Here is a 23,954-nt window from a genome sequence, read left to right as displayed (position 1 = left end):
GCTGCTGACATCTGACCCAGCTATCTCCCTCTCCCTCCCTCTCCGCTGCTTTTGCCCACAAAGAGCTGGTTCTCATTTTGCCTGCCCTTAGTGCCCTTCTCTGAAAGGAGAGTGAACTAGAAAGGGGCGGGTGGAGGAGGCCCTGCCCTGATGATTCTGACCACAGCCAGCATGGGCCCAGTCCTGAGCACGGCTCTGCAGCTTTGGCACAGTCGGGCACCTCTCTGGGCTTCCATTTCCCTCCAGTGAACAGGTGACCACGTCTTGTCTTTTCCACCGTTACATATATAGCAGCACTTAGCACATTTTAGGCACATAGCAAGTACTCAAAAAAAAATTTGTTTTAAATAATTGTATGTCTACTTACAGGTTATATATAGTAGCAAATAGATTATCAGTAAGTGAGTGTCTTTCTCCCCAGTAAAAGGAGATTGTTTCCAGATGGTTGGTTAGCCTGACAGTGGTGGAAACCAGAAGTGGGAGAGCATGTGTGATGGCCAAGTGGGGCTGGGAGAGCTTCATGAGCAAGGCCACCATTTGTCCAGCCCTAGATTCTCCCAGAGGAAAGTCAGAGCCTGGGCACTTAAGGTTGCTGGGACAAGCTGTAGCCTTCATAAATTCTACGTTCATCATCTCTCTGCACAGTGTTTATATTTCTATTTGTAGAAAAAAAATCTGTGGCTCTTATGTATACCCACAGAGGAGAGGGGTGTTTCATTATCATTACAGATACTTTCCCTCTGCTCAGGAATCTAATGGACTGGACTTTGAGAACTCACTTCCAGCCAGGCAGGAGCAGGACCTGACTGCTGTTGGATGCAGGACCCCATCTTTGAGTCTGACCCTCCCCCTCCCCACCTCTCCCTCCATGCCCAGGCCTCACCTCTCCCAGGCCCTCCCTCAAGTGCTGGGTATTCTTTCGCTGACCCCATCTGATCCTATATGTGGACTCACTCTATCACTATTCCAAGTCTGTTATTTATAGATTGGAAGGGGAGGGAGGAGGAAAGGAAAGCAGGTAGAGTTCATTTAGGCATTCACAAAATACCCTTGAAACAACATTGTTATGTCAGTGTGGCCACGTCAAAATGGCTCAGCAAAGTGGTTTGGCAAAGCACCCTGTGCCTTCAAGTCTGTGGGTTGGTGTAAGATGCTGCCCAGATTGGGACTTGCACCCACTCAACCAGCTCCCCTAGTGTTTCTGGTAAGATGACCCTTTGGTTCAGGAAATGAAACCCTTGACCGGGAAGTAAAAGTGTCTGGAGGTGTTACTGGGCACTTTCCTCTCTTTGTCCCCTCCTCGCTTGCCCTGGGAGTGGGGCTCTTGTTTCCTGCTTCAGCCAAAGGAACTCTTAGGTCTCCTGCCCTCCTGCTCATTCTGTGGGGACCCCATTCGTCACTGTCACCAAGGCCTCCATATCCCCTGCAGGAGGTTGGAAGGACTAACCAGGAAGGGGTGCCTGTGTCAACCTAGATAAAGAGGTAAACTGAGGCAAGCTTGAATTACCAGAAATTGAGTTAATTCAGGAATAGCAGAGGTATAGCCATTCACGAAACACAGGCTGTCCGGAGCTACAGGCGAATCCGTTGAGGGTCAGCTTATCTATGGGCAAGGAGCACAAGTGGGGGCGTCCAGCCAGAGCCCAAGCTGTAAGTTCACTGGCTTGAGGATGGGAGGGGTTCTTGGTGGATGTTCATTGCTCACTAGGTAAGTCTCGATCTTCTGTAAATCAGGCATTTGTGGGAAATCAGCCTCTCAGTTCTTAAGTTTCGTTTTTCGGAGGACGCATGCCTGAGGTTCGCCCTTTCATATCCTTTGGTTCCATTTTAGATTGAAATCCTTTCACGCCTGACACAGAGTCCCAAATGACCCACAGCCATGGCTCTATTGCCCTGGCGGAGGAGGGGGGCGGGGGGGTGGTTCTCCATTCCAGGAAACTGCAGAGCAGTAAAAGGGGTTCTCTTTACAGGACATTGCCCTGGAGATCTTTTTCCGAAATGGATATTCCAAATTTCTTGTCTTCCACAACAGTGATCGGAGTAAGGTCTTCAAAAGGTAAGGGTTTGAAAATCCTCCGCTAAGGAGACTAATCGTGAACCAATAGGAGAGGAACAGCTCTGTTCTCAGGAGAATTGTTCTCAACCCACAGTGAGCAGGATTTAGGTTAGACACGAGAAAGAACTTACCCACAGAACTGTTGAGTGATGGAAAAAAGTATAGAGAAAACTATAAAAGCTCCTTCCCTAAATCCTGGGAAACTGGCTCTGTTTCATGAACTGAAGTAGTTTGGGACAGTAATAACTGAAGGGAGAAAAAAATGTGCAGACACAACATATTTAATGGGCCTTCCAGAATATTCTGGCTCTATTTTTTAATTTTCCAAGTAATTTTTTTGGCTTAATCTTCCTTTTAGATCCCAGTTGCCAATTTTATTTGTTCTGACTTCATATTTTATCGGAAAGAATTCCTACCAACTGATTTCCCACTGCTGCATGGAACATCTTTTTTCTTAAAGAAAGAAGCATGCTGTTTTAGTTTAACTTCTCTTTATCCAAAGAGATTAATCAATCTAAGGAGTTTAAGCTAGAGTTTAAATTTTAAATTTATATTATTAAAGTTAGAGATAGGTAGACTTGCAGAGAATCTAGAAGAGGCCAAAGGAAAGGTAGGTTCCTAGCCATAAACAGACCACACAGAAGCTGGATTAATAGAGAAGTGGTCACATTTAGCTCCACTTAGGGTTGAAAGTTCTGAGGTGAGATTTGACATCCCTGGCCTGCATGTCCCAGGCCGTTTTGTGCTCAGAGGTTCTAGCCTTACCTTCCTGTCGGCCCTGGCCAGTCACTGGCACCAGGACCAGCTGCTGGGTCCCAAGGGCAGGGCCAGAGTGGAGAAAAACAACTCTCGCAGAGAGGCTGTCTGAGCCAGCTCCGGGTGCATCTCCATTGACTGTGATTCTCCCTTTGAGGTTCTTCGAAGGACTGCTGTTATATCGCCTCCTAAAATGTCTTCAGGTTCCGTTTTAGACCAAACCAAAGAAGTAGACATACAATGCTGAACCTCAGGTTCATGTTCCCTTGTGATTTCTGTGCATTAAACGACGTTTTTTTCACAGTCGAGCTAGAAGTCTTATACATCCATAACTCAGACAGTGAATAGTGCCAACCACACCCCACCCTTGTTCAAGGAGCATGAAAGTAAGATGGCACTTATCCCTAGAGTACTACAGTGGTTGCTAAAATCAGCAATGGAAATGCCAGTGCTGGCCCAGAGGAGGTCTCTAAAACACATAATTTTTATTGTAACTATTGTTTTATTGTTATCATTGCTATTATTAAGGCTAGAGCATATAATGGCAGAGGGTGCTGATGGGGTGCCTCAGAGGTACACCCTGATCTAGGGGCAAATGGGGCCCACTGGAAGGGCAAGAATAAACCCAACCTCTAGCCTCCCTCCAAAAATGTTCCCATGGTGGTGGAAGAGTCTTGACTCTGCTGATAGAATAATCCTTTCCCTTTTTGTCTAGCTTCTGCTCTTTCCAGCCCGGCTTGAAAGGAAAAGGCTTCACGGAGGAGCCGCTCAACCTAAGGTAACAGGTGCAGGGAGGAGGCCAGCCATGCTCTCTGGGCAAGGGTTGGCCTTGCTTTGATTTTCTTCATTGGCCTGACCCTACTGCTAAGAAGGCATGCAAAGAGCATGTCAATCTGCCTTCTGCTTAGTTTTTCTCTCTCCCATCCCCCTACAACCCTCATCCTACTCCCCTAGTTCCTTCTGCCAATTAAACCTCTACAACAGACTTGAAGTCCCAAGTGCTCTGAGGCTTGTTCAAACCAAAATGGCAGGAAGCCGCCTCTGCCTGTGGTTGTGGGGGGCAGGTTGCCCATAGAGGGGGCAGCCCAGGGCCAGCCTTGGTGTCAGGCCCTCAGGTTGGGGTGTGCGCAGTCCCAGGTCTGTCCTTGCTATTCGAGGCTCTGAAAACTCAGAAGCTAAATAAATAAATGTACAGTGATGTGCAAAGCAGATGCTAATTTATGAGTCTGTGATATGGAGCATCTTTCCTGGGAAACAAAATGCTTACGGCCCCTTCCTAAGCGCCCCCGCCTTACAAGTACCCAGTTCTCTGGAAGGCCAGTTCCGGATTGGTAGGTGCTTTTATTTCAGTTAGGAAGGGGAATAGGAAGAGGACAGTGGTTGCTGTTTTTCTCCAGGAGTCTGTGGGGCTGGGGCAGGGAGGAGGTATGTTCAAAATATTTATAATGACTATGGAATGGGTGTCATCAGTTTATTTAAAATGATTTATCCATAGTTTGTTATGTGTAGTGTTCGCTGCTTCACAGAGCAACAAGCAAAATACTGAACATCTCCCCATTTATTGAGTTTACATTCTTCTGAGAAAGACAGAAAGCAAAATGAATGAAATATAAAGCATATTAGATAATGATAACAACCAAAGTCGATCGAGGTTGGGTTTGAAATCTTAGGTTGGTAGGGGAAGACCTCACCCAGAAAGTTAATATTTGAATTAAGACTTGAACAAAGTGGGGAAACAAGTTATTCAGATAACTGAAGAAAGAACATTTCAGGCCAAGGGAAGAGGAGAGCAAGGGCCCCAAGGGGAGGTGTGGTGGGCTTGGCTGGGGCCATAGTGGTTGGGTGCAGTGAGTCAGTGGGAGCAGAGATGAGAGAGGGAACAGGGTTCATGTAAGCCTTGGGGGCTCATGCTAATGGGGTCGCCTTTTACTCTGAATAAATGGGAAACATTGGAGGGATCTTGTGACCTAACTTATATTTTAAAAGACTTACTCTGGCTTCTGTGTTGAGAATAGAACATAGTAGGTCAAAGGCAGAAGCTGGGATACTGTTTAGGAGGTTTTTGCAGTAATGCAGGTGAGAGATGATGCTGGCTTGGATTGGGGGGGTGGTGGCAGTAAAGATGGTGTGAAGTGCTCAGACTGTGGACATATTTGTACATGACTGAAGGTACATCTGGTGGGATTTGTTGACAAATCAAGTGTGGGTGGGGAATGTGTGTGTGAGAGAAAGGACTTAAGGATAAGACCAAGCATTTGAGCTTGAGCAACTGGAAGATGAAATGGGGAAGACCATACGAAGAACTGCTTTGGTGGTGTAGTGGATATCAGGGGCTCGATTTTGGACGTGTTAATTTTGAGATGCCTGTCAGATATCCAGGTGGAGATGTCATGTAGGTCATTGGATATATGTTTCAAAAGTCAAGGGAGAGGTGCTCCAGAGAAATACGTATCTAAGCTCATGGAAGAAGAGCTTTGATAAAATCAGGAAGCCGAAGAGCTGGTTCTAGGCTCTGAGACCACCCAAGCAGCCAGGACATGTGGTGAGGCTGTGCTGCTGTGGTCAGCCATGGACTTTGGGATCAACCTGATTTGGGCTCATAGTAGGTGCTCAATAAATTGTAATTCCTTTGCTTAGTTTTAGAATCAACTGCTGTGTATTTTGGGCATGTTTATGGAGCAGTTGATTAAATACAGGCATCTGTGTTCTCAGCTCTTTGAGTTTCTCCCAGCCCTTCTCCTACCAGCCACAGTGTGCCTACACAAGTTTCAGAGGGGAAGGCAGTAGTGGCTCCCAGCCTTAGAAAGGCTTGGCTGGCCATTGCCCCATGCCTGGAATGAACTTGGCCATTTTTTGTTTGGATTACCAAGAACAAAGCCCAATTCATACACTGAGTCTTTAAAAATGCCTACCTGCGCTTTGCACACTCTAGCGAACATGAGCTTCTCTTCTCTGAAGGAGGTGCATGGTCCATTCTGCGGGCTTTCACCTGGCCCAAGATGCTTGGCCTGTGCTACAGGTTTTCATATCTTCAACCCCCAGCTCTTCATGACTGATCTGGCCCCTCTAGAGGCCATCTCCCGTGTATAGGAAACCAGAGCTTTTGGATACCAGAGTTTTGCCTAGAATTTCGGTGACAATGGCTGTCTCCATAACTGAATTCCAAGGATGTTCTATGGGCCTGGATCCCAAGTAGAAAATACTTGCAAAGCTGAGGTCAGCCTGGGATCCATAATCCTCCTCTGTCTCCCCATGGCACAAGGCTAGACCATTCTGGAGCCAGCATGGTGGCATAATCGGACGTCTGTGAGGTGCAAGGCTCTGCAAGCATATAGGGGCTTCTAATGTAAAGCCAGCTAGATGCCCCTGGAAACGTGTCTGATGGCCAAAAAACTCCACGATGTTAGACATAGGTAGGCTCTGAAGAGACGTGAGAATAGCTGAAGTTACAGGGAAAGGGAAGCTGGTTGAAAATGAATATGTGAAGAAACACACATCTTTATACTTAAAGTTATCTGTACCCTTCCACAAAGGGCTGGAAACAGTTTCAAAACTAAATACAGGGTATAATGATCCTTTAAAAATTACTTCCAAACTCCTTTAAAGGACAAAAACATAGACATGATATCAGGTACCTGGAATGATCTAGTTACTCTAATTGTCCTGAAACTAAGAAAAACCAAACAATTGTGCTAGGTTACATAATTTTCCAGCAACAGATAACAAGAAACAGACGGTTTGGGGGACTTTTTTGTTCTGGAACATACTTTCTCTTGGCACTGAATAAATAGGGTAGTGGGTAACAAAGAAGGCAATTCCCTTTCTATAAAAAATGAAAAACAAGAGCACTATAGAATATAATTTTCTATATTGATTCTCTGAAAAAATAGAGCCCTAATATTTGGGCTTATTTCTGTACAGACATTTCTTTGGGATGCTAGCATGATCTGGCTCAGTTCCATTGCTTCCCAGTGATCTCAGTTCTTATTGAGCCCAGAGTTTAGAAAACTCAGGGAAATACAAGGCCTGGTTGCCTATCTGGCCTTTCCTCTCTCAAATGTCTGTTGCACACAGTACACACCTTTGAATGGGCTAAAGGCATCCTTCCATAGCCATGGTCCCTGACAAGTTCTGAAATACTCACTTGCTGTGTCATCAAGACGAAAGTGTCCCTGGGCTGAAAGAAGCTGTTGGGGGGCTTCCCTGGTGGCGCAGTGGTTGAGAATCTGCCTGCTAATGCGGGAGACACGGGTTCGAGCCCTGGTCTGGGAAGATCCCACATGCCACGGAGCGGCTGGGCCCGTGAGCCACAGCTGCTGAGCCTGCGCGTCTGGAGCCTGTGCCCCGCAACGGGAGGGGCCGCGATAGTGAGGGGCCCGCGCACCGCGATGAAGAGCGGTCCCCGCACCGCGATGAAGAGTGGCCCCCACTTGCCGCAACTGGAGAAAGCCCTCGCACGAACCGAAGACCCAGCACAGCCAAAAATAAATAAATAAATAAATTAAATAAATAAATTAAAAAAAAAAAATATATATATATATATAAAAAAAGAAGCTGTTGGTTGTGAGGCAGTGCTTATATTTGGGGCCTTACTGTATCTGCATGTTTGTAATTTCTGAAATGTTCTCTCAGTTGTATAGCTAACTTAAATGTAATGGTTAGGATGAAATTCATTTTTTGGCACGAAGTTCTGCAGTTGAGTATGTACGGTCCTTTATAGCTTTCCTTTAATGAATGAGTTTCCTTTGAAACATTATTTGAAAAATAATGAAAAACAAAGAACTTAGAAAACCAACCATAAGAAGCTGTAAATTCCCATAAGAAGATGATTCTTCCACGATAATCAGGGCACCACTGCTAGCAGCCTGGAGGCTAAATTTCAAGTACTCCACCTCCCCGCTTCCGCCTTTTCAGTCCCTGCTCTCCAGAGATCGTCACTGATGACCAGTTGGGAGGCTGAGAATCTGTAATGTGCATGGTTACTTTGATAAAGAGAACTTTCAGCTCCATCACTGAATGGAGAAACATGCTCCTTGGGCTTCTTGGTAAAGCACACCTTGGGAGGGCAACTGTAGGGGCTATACAGCTCAGACCCTAGGGTTAGAGCAGAATTGGAACCAGAAGTGAACTAAACACCCTGGTGGGATAACCAATGCCCTGGCATTGTGGAGCTTCTCACATGGTTGGCTCAACAGGCAATGGGTAGTGGAGCCCAGTGACCTGCGGTGAGCTCTGCCTGGGTCCTGCTCAGACCTTGTTTTGGCCCCCATTCGTGTTGTTCCTTGTCTTACTTGTTCAGGTCTCCTCTTAGCTCTATCCTTAGCTGTGACCTCAGACCTGTTTCTAGGCAGAAGCCTAACTTAAGCCCTGATCTCTGCACCAAGCCTGGCCCCTTTGTCCACCCATTCAAGGTGCTTCCATAGGGCAGTGGGCAGGTGCGTTAAAGTCCAGAACTGTGAAAAGAGCAACTTGCTGGCTCACGGTCCCCCCACCCCACTTGCTACTTGTACCCAGCCACTACCAGAAAACCTGGGACATGGGTTGAGAAGCCATGCATTGTCTTTTTATTATTTTAACATCTTTCTCAGGAATCTTCAAGGGTAAGATCAACATGGATAATTTTAAGTTAGGCCAGTGATCTGAAGTTAAGGTGCTCTTTCTCCTGAAATGCCTTAACTCTTCAGGATGATTGAGGAACTTTAAACTTGCCATAGTTACTCATAAATTAGCACTTGGCAGATATAGAAAGATCTGTTTATCACTGCATATAGTCTGTAAGATTTTTTTTTTATTTTAAAATAACTATGATGCACAGGAAGTTGCAAAAATAATACAGAGAGGCCCCATGCAGCCTTCACTTAAATTCCACCAATGGTTACATCTTATGTAACTATAGTACAGTTTGAAAACCAGGAAATTGACATTGATACGATATGTATGCATAGTTCTTTGTCCTTTTTATCATACGTGTAGATTCTTGAAACCACCACCACTGTCAACATACGCAGTTACTTTTATCACCACAAAGATATCTCTTATGCTACCACTTCCTGGTTATGCCCACCCTCTAACACAGCTCATCATCCTTAACCCATGGCAACCACTGATCTGTTTTTCATCTCTACCATTTTGTCATTTAGAGAATTTTCTATAAATGGAATCATAGAATCTGTGACCTTTGGAGATAGGCCTGTTTTTACTCAGAATAATGCCCTTGAGATCCATCCAAATTGTTGTGTATATCGTGCTCCTTTTTATTGCTGAGTAATATTCCATGATACGGATATACCAGAATTGGTTTAACCACTTGCCTATTGAGGGAAATTTGCTTGTTTCTAGTTTGGGGCTATTACAAGTAAAGAAGACAATCTACATTTAATGTAATTATTAAGATGTTAGGACATAAGTCTGCCATTTCATTTCATTTCTCATTTCCTGTTTTTTCCTCTGTTGTTCATTTCTGTTTCTTTTTCCTGCCTACCTTTGCATTACTGAAAGATTTGTTAAAATTCTACTTTGATTTGTCTATAGTATTTTTGGTTTTTTTGGTATAAATTCTTTGTATAGATTTTAGTTGCTTGAGGTAATGCATTTTACATACATAACTTATAAGAGGCAACTGGTGTTGGGATTTCACCAGTTCAAGTGAAGTGTAGAGACCATAAGTCTTTTAAGTCTTAAAGGCTTCTTTTAAATTTTTAATTGTCTATAATTTATGTCTATCATTTTCTTAAATATTTCCTCTATATAAATTTAAAAAACACACACAAAATATTTCCCAAAGTCATTTTCACACACAGATTGTCTAAAGCAAGAGAGGCAAAATGAATTTAAGAAACAAGTCAGTGGTTTGGCTGGCACTGGAGAGCCTGGCTTCCAGAACGTTTCCCTTGCACTCTCTTCTCCGAACTGAGGGCTTTTCTTCTTCAGAGCTGATTAGCCTTCAGGTTTTTGCCATAAGCTACTCAAGGGAGATGTTGAGCGTATCCTAGGGATGAAGACATAAGAGGCCAAGGCAATTACTCCAGGTCATGGAGGCAAAACACAGCAAGGGCAGAGGTCGCACAGGGGTCACGTAGGTCACGCCTGGCTTTCAGAGACGGTGGTGACTGGGTTAGTGTGAATAGGGGTTTTGTTCTATTTGAAGAAAGAGAAAACCCTGTGACGTTCCTATCAAGTATTTTGGGGCCTAATATACTCTCCAGAAAGTAAAGATGACTGCAGTATTTTAGGGCATGCGGGAACATCAACATGACACCTTTCCTTGACAGAAAAAGAAATAAAATATAGAAGATGTTTCCTAACTGAGTTCTACCTCCCATCTTCAATTCATCTTACTGCCTGGGTTTTCTGATGAACCAGGGGTCTAAGGTGAATGTATCCTGGGACAAATCAAAACCCCCTGCTTGTTTATTTCTCAATCCTGGTGAAGTTCAATGCACTTAAAACCCCTTCCTAAGACATGGCTATAAGAATGAAAGCACCGTAAAGCACCTAGAGATCAAGGATGGCAAAAAATGTCATCTTGCATGCCAGCCACTCCGTTGGAGGTAAATCCAGGAGAGGTGCTGCAGAGAGATTTTGGAAACCAAGCACAGTGGAGGAAGTTGCTGCAATGGTCAGGAGAGGGGGTAGAGGGGCAAACCTGGGGTCCAGACCAAGACTCTTTGTAGGGGCACAGGGAGATCTTTTTCCTTAACTCATTAATTCTGAAGAAAAAGTGTCTCGAGCGGGAGGAATAGAAATGGTCAGTATCCAAATAACTATCCATCACTTTCTGTTTCGATCAAATGCCCCTGCATGGATTCTGTGCTTCTTGGGTCAGAGATGAAGTAGGTAAAATAGCAGGATGGCTACTTAGGGACATGTTCAAGGCCCAACATTCTAGTGGGGTCTCCTAGGCCTAAGGCATGACATCGCATCATGCACTTCACAGACATGTGTCCTCCTCTCATCTGTAGAAGGACTTCTAAGAAATCATTGTGGACATTAAATGAAGGGAAAAATATAAAGAATGACATTCAGTGTTCACAAGGGTGCAGTGAAATGAGCTCTCTAATATATTACTGGTAGATATATAAATGGGTGTAAACTTTTTATAAGCTACTTACTAGCATGTATCAAAAGTTATTTAAAAACCACACTCTTTAATACAACATTAAATAAATCTTAATCATACAGGCTTCATCACAAAATGATTTCTATTAGTGAAAAACAGGAAACAAATGTCCAACAATAACTTAGTTATGTATATCCATGTTTGACTATCTTACAGATGTTTTAAATTATGGTTATTAAGACCATGTAACCACATGGGTTTCAAAGCAGGATAAAAATGATGTGAATGCTATTATTTTAACTATGTATAAAATATACACAGAAAAATAACTAGTAAGGAAATCTGTCAATATTACAGCTGGCTTACACAGTAGAATTGTGGATACTTTAAGCTGCTATATTTAAAACTATGTTGTGGTATTGTTACTTTTATAATAGAAAACATTTAAGAAAGAGAAAAACTGAAAAGGGAATTTTGAATCTATATCTTCAGAGATTTTAGAAATATGATAGAGTTGTCACAGCTAAGCATTTCAAAGGAAAATAAGCAGTGAGGAGTGAAGAAATGAAGTATGCTGTCTGCTGTGGTTTATAACATGAAAAAGAAATACGTTAGTCACGCTGAACTAATGGATATTTATCTCTCAGTGCTTTTCCACTGACCACTACAAAACTTGCCACCAACACAGGAAAGCTTTGATTTAAAACAAACAAACAAACAACAACAACTACGAAAAACTTTCCTAAGGATATCTTCCTTGATCCCTTTCTTTTAAGCAGTATAAAGGTGTGAGTGAGTGGTACAGGGAAGGTTCTCAGCTATTGTGAGTTCTACCAACAGATCTAGAGTGACTGAAGACACTGTTCAAAGTAGTATTTCAGCTTTAAGATGCACTGAGCTCTAGTTCTTAGAGAGAACTGACTTCTACTGAGTACTTACTCTGTGAGCTATCTGCTTGAGACGCATGACAACGCTTGGAGTTGGGCTGGTATTACTCCCACTTTACAGATGAAAGGACCAAAGCTAAGTAAAATGTCCAGGAAGATGGCAAGTAAGAAGCAGAGCTGCTCTGGGCTCAGATCTGTCCAACTGCAGAGTCTTTGGCTTTTTCTCTATGCCAGACTAGCCCTGCACACCACTAGGCTCTGATCTCCTAACTTCCTCAAACAATGGCATTATAAAGAACAAAGTCTTCTTTCAACTTGTCTTCCCTACAGGTTGTAAAGGGCAAGACAGGCTTTCCCCCATTGGACACAGTCCCTGCACCTAGCACAGTGCCTAGTAAGATGTTTATCTATTGACTGCACCAACCCCTATCTGCACCCATTCTTTCCTTATTCCACAAAGGTCTGGAAAAGCATGGACATAATAAGATAGGAGTGAACCTCATTCATTCACAGCCAGTCAAGGGCTTGCAGGTTTAGTCTAGAAAGCTCCTAGAGCAAATTATGCAAGTGCAGGAAAGAGAAAGGGATAGGACTGCTTAGAGCCCAAGATGTTAATGCCAATACTTAATGATAATATCTGCCCATCTCTGTGGCCCAGTTTTGTCCCCTTCTCAAGACTATATGTCCATCTGCCCACCTACCAACCCATGCTTAGAGATGCCTGACTTTTGAAGCCTGGCCCAAAGCATTCCAATAGAACAAGCTCCACACTGGGGAGCTGGCAGTTGGTCCAGAAATGTGTGATAATGAGACTAAGAGTGTGCTGGCTGTATCAGCTGCCCAGGCCACGGGCTGTAGGCAGGAGAGTTCTGGGGCAGAAGTGAGACAGATGTCCCTTTCCTGACTCATTGTGCTTGTATGTGCGGGTGTGCGCATGCAGAGAAGACAGAAGTGTACAGAATGGCAAAGAACTAAAAGCCCTTCAGTCAACAAAATCACAAGCCAAGGAGTTAGGGAAAGGTATTTTATGGACTTGGCTGGAGGAGTTATTGCAGTAACGGAAGAATCCCTCAGTTTTGTGAGGATGTAGCCCATTGTCATCTTGCCTCCCTCCCTTTTCCCTTCTTGCCTTAGGGTCAGGGTCCCAGGTCACCTCCAATCTTCCTGGGATTCCTTGGCCATGGAGTTGGGTGAGACCAAACTGGAAAAGATGGCCCTTCTCGGTGCCGCCGTGGCCATGCTTTTGATTTTGTTCAGCTTGTCCTGGGCCTGTTGGCATTTTCTCAGGCAAGGCCCACATAGATCCTTCTCCTCCACCAGATATAGGTTGTCCAGCCTCTTGACGGAATCTATGAACGTATCCGGCTCCTCTGGCTTGGGAAAGGGGTTTCGCTTTGTGTTGAGCTTTTTCAGCTTGGGGAGCTTGGAGATGCTGTTGGGGATGGTGCTCAGCAGGTTGTCATGGAGCCCCACCTCATGGAGCTCCTTCAGAGCGCCTAGTGCGGCAGGCACGCGGTCCAGATGGTTCAGACCGAAATTCACAGTGCGGATATTCTTGAGCTGATTGAGCTCCACAGGCAGCCCATTGGTGGTCAGCCTGTTGTTGCTGACATTGAGGTAGAGCAGAGAGGTCATCTGGCCGATGGACTCAGGGAGCTTGTCAATATAGTTGCTGTGCAAGTCCAGCCACCGCAGGTTCTGGAACTTGGAGATTGAGTCAGGAATCTTCCTGATCATATTCCGGCTAAGGTTGAGCTCGTCTACATCACTGAGTCGCAGAATACACTTGGGAAAGGTGGTAATTCCCATCTTGCTCAAGTCAAGGCGTTTCTTCCCATCAAATGTGATCTTGATACACTTCTTGGCCACACTGAGGGTGATCTTTTTACCCTTGGGGCCTTTCCCGCCCTTGGCCATGTTCTTTTAGTAAGGGGGTATGTTTGAAGTATGTTGTTCTGATTGACTGGTGATCAGTTAGAGAAAAAAGTCACATGAAACTGCTAGAAGATAGACTCTGATAAGAAGAGAAAAAATATCCAGTTAGGAGATGATATAAGGGTACTGGACTCCCCCCAAATCATAATGCTTCACTTTCTAATGGTTTGAAAGGAGAGAAAGAGGAGCGTGGAGAGAAATTAGGTCATCAGCAGAGATAGCCTAGCCAAAGATCTTCAGCAGTTGAATGCCCTCTTCAGACCTCAATGCTCCCAGATGTAAAATGGGAGGTTCAGGGTTGGCCTGAAGGACGCTCAGCTCCCCTCTGGCTGTGCCATTCCCCGACTTAGGAATCTCTCCACTGTGCTGGACTTTCACATAGTCCCCCTCCTCGGTGTGGGGGGGGGGGGTAATGTCTTGGGTATCTGCCATTTTCCAGACCCTCACTTAAATCTAGTCTTTTCTTAGAGTTATCCCACAAGTGCCTAGGGTGGGACTGCTGAGTTCTCAGAAGCAACATAGCCTGGGTATAAGGCAATAAAGGTGGGAGTTAAGAATGACTTGTGTATTACATCCCTCTTCACCTTCTGGACCCAGAGGAACTAGTCAGGCCTTGGCTACTATAACTGCAGCGCAATAAAAGCAGCAGAGAGAAGTCTCTGCTTAGCCCCCAGGTAGGAAAATGTGCCTACACCATGCCCATGAGCACGGAAGAGGGGGCCAGGGTGGAGCCTGGCAGAATTGAAGAGAATGCTGCCTTTTCCCACCTCCTATCCACCTTGTCTTCCTCCCCTCACATTCTTCACACTGAAATTCAACTGTAAACACCTCTGCACCGATAGGTGTGATAACAGATTGCTGCCATCAGAGAAGTAGAACGTACAGAGGGACGGGTAGATTCTGGCCTGACAATGCTTGCTTGGAAGTCCAGTTCTACCATAAATAATTTGCTTAAATTTTCAGTGCCTCGATTTCCTTATTTGTGAAAATAGCTCCCATTTAGGACTCTAAGGGCGTGTAAATTATCTAAACTATAAAGCACTTACAGCAGTGTCTGGCACATAGTAAAAGCTTCATAATGTTAACTATTAAGTATTGCTATCAGGAACTTTGCACATATTGATTTTAATCTTCAACAATCCAGCAAGATCCATAGGCTTATCCCCACTATAAAGAGAAGAAGACCGAGGCTCAGGAGTGAGCAAGGTCTACAGTCAAGAGGAGGATGCAACCGGCCTGCCTGTTCTAGAGGCTCTTTTCTTTTCTACAGCTTGGTGTCTCTTGCTTGCTGATATGCTGTTTTGGACCAAGCTCCCACTCTGGACAGAAGCATGCTGTCAGGAGATAAATGCTCGCACTGCCTCCATCTCCCAGTAGGGATGGGTGGGAGAGGTGCTCTGCGCTTTCTCTACTTCATCATCCAGGCCCTATATCAGGAGCCATGTTTGTGTAGCACATGGAGCGCCAGCAATCAGGCTGTGTGAGCCTAGTATCACATGTTTTCCTTGTACAGTAATCCTCAGTGCCAAAGGCAAGTAGGTAAAAATGCCTCCCACGTGCTTACTATAAATCCTGCTCTTGCCACTCCTGGCTGAAGGTTTGAGGATTCCACCCTATGCAAGTCCCTACTGGATCAGAGCCTCCTGAGATGGATGGAGCCCTCCACAATAGCCCGATGAGAGTATTCTCAGCTCTCAGCCGCATTGATGTTCTTTGGAGCAGGCCTTGTAAGCTGAACCTATTCTTTAGAAACAGTGAACCGACCACATTCAGGCATGATTGGCTGGTTACCAAAGACAGTACTGTGTTCACCGGTATTGAAATATCTGTATCACACAGCTGTGTGGAACCAGATGGGGCAAAGCAGTTTAAAAATGAAAGCTGGGGTTCCAGTCACAGTTAAGATGGAGTAAGTGCGCTCTGCCCGTGTCACTCACTGAATGCAGCAAAAGGCCCAAGGACTCTGAAGATAAATGGTATAAGGCAGATTGGAGAAGTAACTCAAAGTAAGACCAACTTTGCACCAGTGATGACAGATGTCCAACAAAAACCTCCCTCATTGGCCAAGGACAGGGAGACGGGGCCTTTTAGGGTCAGGGTGAGGGAGATCCTGTTTTTTTCTATTCATCTTTTCCATTCTCTTCTGCCTCAGCCCCAGGCAATCCTGTATCACTGGAGTCAGGCATGCAGGCACCTAAAACTCTAAAGGGGGAGAACCATTGTCTTTGACCAAACTGTTGTCCCAAGTATGTGGAGGTTTGCTTTTTTTCTCTCTATCCCACTGCTACTTGGCCCTGGAGAGAGAAACAGTGGCAGGAAGTACACAACAGATTTAGAAAACAAGTTCCCTGGATTTCTAGCCAGAAGACCAAGGAGGGGAGGGCAACTCCTGGGAACCAGAAAGTGTTGGGGAGATTGCAAAGAGGAGAGAGTTTAATAAAGTTGTATATGAACTCCAGGATACACCCTGAGCTGCCCACGAATAGACCAAACCCTGAACAGGGTCTTGAGTACCTACTCCCAAACCCTGAACCCAAAGGCTTTGTGAATTGAGCACTGTGCAGGTTTCAGACTGGTGCCTGGGTAGCAACATGAAGGGCTGATTCGAATAGTACTGTAAATTCTTTGCAAACTGAATGGACATTATAAACGTAGTCTACATTATAAACGTAGTAGAAGGTTTGCCAGAACTTGTAGCCTGTGACTACCTGCTCAAAATATACATGTATATATCAATATAGATATAAAGATACATCCTAGAAGAAGAAGAAGAGGATAAAGGCTTGTGGTGCAGAAAAATATTTGAAGGAAAAATGGGTAAAAACTTCCAAAAGTTGGTGAGAGACATAAAAACTACAGATTCAAGAAGCTCAGTGAACTGCAAACAGGATAAACTCAAAGAAATCCACATTCAGACATTATCAAACTGCTCATAATTAAAGCAAAAATTAAAGAAAAAAATAACACGTTGCCTACAGGGGAACAGCATACAAATTATTACAGGTTCCTCACTAGAAACTGTGAAGGCCAGAGGTACTGGAAAAATGTTTTTTAAATAATACTGAAAAAAAAAGAACTGTCAACCAGACAGTAAATAAAAACACCCTTTATGAATGAAGGCAAAATAGACATTCTTAGATGAATGAAAAATAAAAAGATTTGCCACTAGTTGAGCTGCTATAAAAGAAATGCTAAAAGAAGTCTTTAGATGAAAGGGAAACAATACTAGAGGGAAGCTTGGACCTTGAGAATAAGGGAAGAGCAATGGAAATGTAAATATGTGGTAGATATAATAGGCTGTTTTTCTCCTCTTACAATCTTTAAAATACGAATGATGGTTGAAAGCAAAAATTATAACTGTCAGTGTATGTAGATGGAATACATATGACAACTACAACATAATGGGGGAAGTTAATGACACCTATAAGGTAAGATTTTTACATTGCTTTGGAAGTGGTAAAATATTAATTCTAAGTAGGCTGTAGAAAGATAAGTATGTATATTTTAGTCTCCAGAGCAATCGGAATGGATAGTTTTCAGAATGGATTATAAAAGAAAAAGACCCAATTATATGCCATCTATAAGAAAAACACTTTAAATAAACAAAAGTAAGTTAAACTAAAAGAATAGAAAAAGATGTACTTAACAAGAGAGCTTTAATACAGATGAAGCAGAAAATGATAACATTGAAAGAAGAAATGGGTAAATATATAATTAGAGTTGGAGCTATCAATACTTCTCTCTCAGTAATCAGTAGGACTAGAGAGAAAATCAGCAAGGAATGGGGTTTCTCAGCCTTGGCTCTGTTGACATTTTGGGCTAGATAATTCTTTGTTGTTGGCAAGGATGGGGTGGTGATGGGGAAAAGGCCTGTCCTGTGCATTGCAAGATGTTTAGCAGCAGAAAGTAAGAATATTCTACCCACTAAATGCCAGTAGCTCTCCACTAGTTGGACATCCAGTAATGTTTCTAAACATTGCCAACTGTCCACTGAGGGGCAGAATTGCCCCCAGATGAGAACCACTGATAAAGAACTGGACATTACTACCAACCAGTGGGATCTAATTGACATTTATAAAACACTCTACCCAGCAACAGAATACACATTCTTTTCAAGTGCACATGGAACATTCACAAATATAGACTACATTTGTGGTCATGAAACAAATATTAACAAATATAAATGAATTGAAATCATATAAAGAATGTTCTCTAAAAATAATGGAATCAAGTTAGAAGTCAATATCAGAATAACTAGAAATCTCCAAATAGTTAACAATTAAACAGCATATTCATAAATACTCCATGAGTCAAAGAAATCTCAAGGGAAATTAGAAAATATTTTGAACTGAATATAAAAGTAGAACATATTAAAAGTTATGGTATTCAACTAAAGCAGTGATTAGAGGTAATTTTATAGCGTTAAACATTCATACTAGGAATATTTTAAAAAATAAGAAAGGTCTCAAATCAATAACAGACTTTTACCTTAAATAAAGTAGTAAAGGGGCTTCCCTGGTGGCGCAGCGGTTGAGAGTCTGCCTGCTAATGCAGGGGACACGGGTTCGCGCCCTGGTCTGGGAAGATCCCACATGCCGCGGAGCAACTAGGCCCGTGAGCCACAACTGCTGAGCCTGCGCGTCTGGAGCCTGGGCTCCGCAACAAGAGAGGCCGCGATAGTGAGAGGCCCGCGCACCGCGATGAAGAGTAGCCCCCGCTTGCCGCAACTACAGGAAGCCCTAGCACAGAAACGAAGACCCAACATAGTAATGAATCAATCAATAAATAAATCTTTAAAAAAAAAAAAAAAAAAAAGTAGTAAAGAAGAGTAAAATAAACCTAAAGGGTGTGCAAAAAGGAAATAGTAAAGATGAGCAGAAATCAATAAAATTGAAAGGATAAAGACAGTAGAGAAAATCAGTGAAATTAAAAGCTTGTTCACTGAAAGGTTTAATAAAATTGATAAATATCTAGCCAGACTGACAATGAAAAAACAAAAAAAGAGGGATATCCCTGGTAGTGCAGTGGTTAAGAATCCGCTTGCCAATGCAGGGGACACGGATTCGAGCCCTGGTCCAGGAAGATCCCATATGCTGCGGAGCAACTAAGCCCGTGCACCACAACTACTGAGCCTGTGCTCTAGATCCCATGAGCCACAACTACTGAGCCCACGTGCCACAACTACTGAGCCCACATGCCACACCTTCTGAAGCCCATGCACCTAGAGCCCATGCTCTGCAACAAGAGAAGCCACCGCAATGAGAAGCCTGGGTACCGCAACGAAGAGTAGCTCCCGCTGGCTGCAACTAGAGAAAGCCCACGTGCAGCAACGAAGACCCAACGCAGCCAAAAATAAGTTAATTAATTAATTTTTTAAAATAGTGCTGCTATGTGTACGATATAAAAAAAAGAGAGGAGACACAAATTATGAATATCAATAATTAAAGAGAGGATAGGACTAAAAACCCATAGACGTTAAAAGGATAATAAGGGAATAGTACAAACAACTTCAGAAAAAAACTTAGATGAAATCGACTATAAACTATAAAATCTTACCCATGAAGAAATAGACAACCCTTAAAGACCTATAGTTATTAAAGATACTGAATTCATAGTTGAAAAGCTTCCAAAAAAACCCTCCAGGCTCAGATGGTTTTATTGGCAAATTCTACCAAACATTTAAAGATAGCATCACCAATTTTACACCAACTTTTCCAGAAAATAGAAGAGGGAGCAATTCCTTATTTTCTGAGGCCGGCATTACCCTGATACTAAAATCACACAGAGACAATACAAAGAAAGAAAATGACAGGCCAATGTCCCTCATGAACATGAACATAAAAATTCTCAACAAAATATTAGCAAATTGAATCCACCAATATATAAAAAGAATAATACGTGACATCCAAGTAGAAATGCAAGGTTGATTCAATATTCAGAAAGCAATGTAATATAGCACATTAACAGACTAAAAAGAAAAACATACATGATCATATTTATGCTGAAAAAACATGTAACAAAACTTAACATTTATTCATGACAAAAACTCTCAGCAAACAAGTAATCCAGTTTATCTTCCTTAACCTGATAGAGGACCCCCCCACACACAAAAAAACCCTGTAGTTAATATAATCGGTGACAGACTGAATGCTTTCTCCCCTAAGTTTGAGAACAAGGCAAGAAGGTAAACTCTCACTATTCCTATTAACATTATATTGGAAATTCTAGCCAGTGTAATAATGCAAATAAATAAATAAATAAATAAAAGGCATAGAGATAGGAAAGAATGAAATAAAGCTGTCCTTCTCACAGATGACCTGCTTGTCCAGGTAGAGAATCCCACAGAGTTTAAAAGACATTCTTGGAACTAACTAGTGAGTTTAGCAAGGTTGTAGGGTACACGTTTACACACAAAAAACTCCACTGAATTTCTGTATACTAGCAATGAGCTATTGGAAACTGAAATTTGAAAAATAATAATGCTCCAAAGAATAAAATACTTGTATATTTCACGTAAGTAAAAAAAAAAAAGTGCAGGATTTCTGTGATGAAAATTGCAAAACACTGATGAAACAAAGCAAAGAAGATCTAAACAAATGGAGAAACATACCATTCATGAGCTGAAAAATTTAATGTAGTTAAGATGTAAACTCATCCCAAATTGGTCTAAAGATCAATGTGATTCCAATAAAAATTCCAACAGGATTATTTGTATGTATGAATAAACAGATTCTAAAATTTATATTGAAAGGAAAAGGAACTAGAAATTCAGAACAATTTTGAAAAAGGAACAAAGTTGGAGGATTCATGCTTCCTGATTTTAAAGCTTACCATGTAATTACAAAATGTGGTATTGATGAAGGGATAGTATATTGATCAGTGGAATAGAAAACAGAGTCCAGAACTAGATCCATATAAATATGTTCAAAATGGTCAATTGTTTTTTGACCAAAGTTCAAGAGAAATTCGATGGAGAAACAACAGACTTTTCAACAAATTGTGTTGGAACAATTGATTACCCAATATGCAAAAAAATTGAATCTTGAGCTAATGAAATTAACTCTAACTAACTCAAAATGTATCATAGGTATGTAAAATGTAAAACCATAAAACTTTTAAAAGAAAACGAGGGAGAAGGTTTTCATGACCTTGAGTTTGGCAGAAGTACAACCCGTAAAATATTGACGGGCTTCCCTGGTGGCGCAGTGGTTGGGAATCTGCCTGCCAATGCAGGGGACACGGGTTCGAGCCCTGGTCTGGGAGGATCCCGCATGCCGCGGAGCGGCTGGGCCCGTGAGCCACAATTACTGAGCCTGCGCATCTGGAGCCTGTGCTCCGCAACGGGAGAGGCCATGATGGTGAGAGGCCCGCGCACCGCGATGAAGGGTGACCCCCACTTGCCGCGGCTGGGGGAAGCCCTCGCGCAGAAACGAAGACCCAACACAGCCAAAAGTTAATAATAATAATAAATAAATAAATAAAATTTAAAAAAAAAAAAAAGAAAATATTGACAAATTGGAGTTCAACAAAATTTGAAATTTTTGCTCTGTAAAACAAACAAAAATTCATATCCAACAAAGGACTAGTATCCAGAATCTATAAAGAACTCAAGGTCAACAGTAAGAAAGAAGACAATACAATTTAAAAAATGCCCAAGGGATTTAATGAGACATTTCACCATAGAAGTTATATGGATGGCCAAAAAGCCCACAAAACCACAAAGCATTGCTCAGTTATCATTAGTCACTAGGGAAATGCAAATGAAAATCACAGTCAGATACCACTGCACAGTTACTAAAATGCCTAAAACAAAACAAAACATAAAAGCCAATAATACAAAGATTTGGCGAGGGTGTGGAGCAACGGGAATGCTCACATATTGTTACTGGGGATTCAAAATGGTACAATCACTGTGAAAAACAGTTTGGCAATTTCTGATAAAATTAACTATATACTTATCATATGACCCAGCATTCCCCCAACTAGGTATTTACCCCCAAAAAAACTAAAACCTCATGTTCACACAAAAACTTGTGTTTATAGCTGCTCTCTTCATAATTGCCAAAAACAGAAATAAAAAACCCGAAGGTCTTTCAGTGGATGGATAAGAAATTGTGGCTTATCCTTATAATGGATACTATTAAACATAAAGAGAACAAATCTATTGATACATTGAACAACTTGGATGACTCTCAAAAGCATCTTGCTGAGTAAAAGAAGACAGTCTTAAAAGTCTACATCATGAATGATTCTGTTTATACAACATTCTGGGAAAGTCACAACCATAGGTACAGAAACTAGATCGGTGGTTGCCAGGGAGTAGGGATGGGGAAGGTTTGACAACAACGGAGCAGCACAAGTGAGTTTTCTGGGGTGTTGGAACTGCCCGTACCTTGACTGTGGTGGTGGTTACGTGAAGCTGTACATGTTAGAGCTCAGAGAACTGTATACAAAAGAAGCAACTTTGCTGTAGGTAAATTTAAATTTTTTAAAAAACTTAAAAATATTTGGGACTCCATAGTCTATTTCTATCGTTCTCAGCCCGGCTTGGAAGTCTGTGACTTTTTCATGCCCCCACTCAGGCTTGTTTTGCCCTGTGAAGGGCATCCACACCTGTATCATGTGGGCACTGCTGGGTATGTATGCATGTCTACCATGTGTATGCACATGCACACTGCGGGGAACAGCTATACACAAGGTGACATATCAGAAAAACTGTCCTACTGCACTTGAGTTAAAATCTTAATTTAAAAAAATATGGACTGAGATCAGGGGAGCCTGAGTTCTGATCATGTTTATCAATGACTTCTCATGGTAAGATTGCCAGATTTAGCAAATAAAATTGCAAGACGCCAAGTTAAATTTGAGCTTCAGGTAAACAGCAGATAGTGTTGAGTATATGTATATCACAAACATTGCACAGTTGTATTTTATTTGACAGCTCTATCCCATGGATCTGAAAAAATAGTAAAGTTTCCTTTGTCCATGATCCTTGTTAGTTCTTTGGGACTAATTTAAGCCAACTCCATGTGCTTATTCCTGCATTCATTCGTTCATTTGTACACTCAATTCAGTAAGTATATCGAGAGCCTACTAGGTACCAAGCCTCTGTGTTATTTATACAGGTGAACAGTAAATGGAGCCAGTCTCTAAGCTCAAAGAGCTAAAATCTAGGTTGTTACTGATTCTGGCCGCCAAATTCCCCTGAGTCCCAAAAAGCCTAGGCTGTCTTTTGTATTTCTTGTATTTAAGATAAAGCTCAGCTGAGGGAGGGCAAACACATCAAGTATGGGCAGAAGGGCCTAGATGGGAAGGATGCTTCCAGTAGACTGGAGATCCAGCCAGGGGAGCCCAGCTGTGCCTGGTCCCCCACAGCCCTCCCATGGTAAGAAGCCCTCCCTTCCCTGATGACTGATGGGGAGGAAGCAGCATGGGGCTGTCCACAGGGACTTCTCCATTAAGGAGCTTCTCCCCAACAGGTCCTTTGGCTCAGAGCCTGCTCATTCATTCATCACCTGCAGGCAAAGTAGGGGCTGGCTGGGATAAGCACTTCACCTCCTCCTCAGTGCATCTGGGCCCCCAGCAAGCCCCAGGCCAGATGAAGCATGCTCAGCCCCCACCCTCTTCGTGCTTCTCCTCAGGGCCGCTTTACCTGGCTGGGACCCTTGCTTTTGGTTGTGGAGGGCAGGGTGTGTTGCTCAGGGTCCATTCTGACCCCTCTAAGCTGTGAGAGCCACTAGAAGCAGACCAGTGCCGGGAGCCCCCAAAGCCCAGGGACACCCCTTTTCTCATACAACTCTGAATGGTCAGCATCCTGCCCGGGTCTGCCCATTGGGTAGGAGAGTAAGTATTGGCAAAAGAAGTGTGAAACTGATGATCTTTCAATACAACTAAATCAGATTAGATGAACTGTTATTATCAATTCATAGCATCCTCATATATCAGCGTGGGATCAATCCACACAAGGGAAGCTGGCAATTATAGAGAGAAAGAAATGTAAATAGATAATCAGATAGATGGATAGGTAGATAGATGAACAGACAGGTGGATGAACAGACAGATAGATGGGTAGTCAAATAATAGATTTCATTTCACATGAACGGCTTGGAAACCCAAATATGAGAAGTTTCTAAATGTACTTTTTGTCTTGTACAGTTGTTTTTATACTTTAGGAAAACTGGACCAGTTGGTTTGACTTTAATTTCTAATTAATTTTTCTATCTAGTCATTGTGAATCAAACAGCATGGGTGGGACACCCCA

At 42.7% G+C, this 23,954-nt stretch overlaps 2 protein-coding genes across 2 annotated transcripts in view; one reads left to right on the top strand and one right to left on the bottom strand.

The window, feature by feature from the left end:
- The window catches only part of WDFY4 (WDFY family member 4), a 254,300-nt gene that overhangs the window by 178,404 nt on the left and 51,942 nt on the right, over window positions 1-23,954 (top strand). Inside the window, exons 46-47 of the mRNA XM_007178732.2 lie at window positions 1,971-2,056; window positions 3,528-3,590. Coding sequence (XP_007178794.2) covers window positions 1,971-2,056; window positions 3,528-3,590 — 149 coding nt within the window. The remainder of the gene's footprint in view (window positions 1-1,970; window positions 2,057-3,527; window positions 3,591-23,954) is intronic.
- Window positions 12,908-13,675, bottom strand: LRRC18 (leucine rich repeat containing 18). The gene has a single exon (XM_007178731.2). The coding sequence runs from the start codon at window positions 13,673-13,675 to the stop codon at window positions 12,908-12,910; it is 768 nt and encodes a 255-aa protein (XP_007178793.2).

Source organism: Balaenoptera acutorostrata, chromosome 16, assembly GCF_949987535.1.
Source record: "Balaenoptera acutorostrata chromosome 16, mBalAcu1.1, whole genome shotgun sequence".
In the NCBI taxonomy this organism is placed as follows: domain Eukaryota; kingdom Metazoa; phylum Chordata; class Mammalia; order Artiodactyla; family Balaenopteridae; genus Balaenoptera; species Balaenoptera acutorostrata.
The sequence above is the reverse complement of the archived record's forward strand: the minus strand, read 5'-3'. Positions and strand labels throughout refer to the sequence as shown.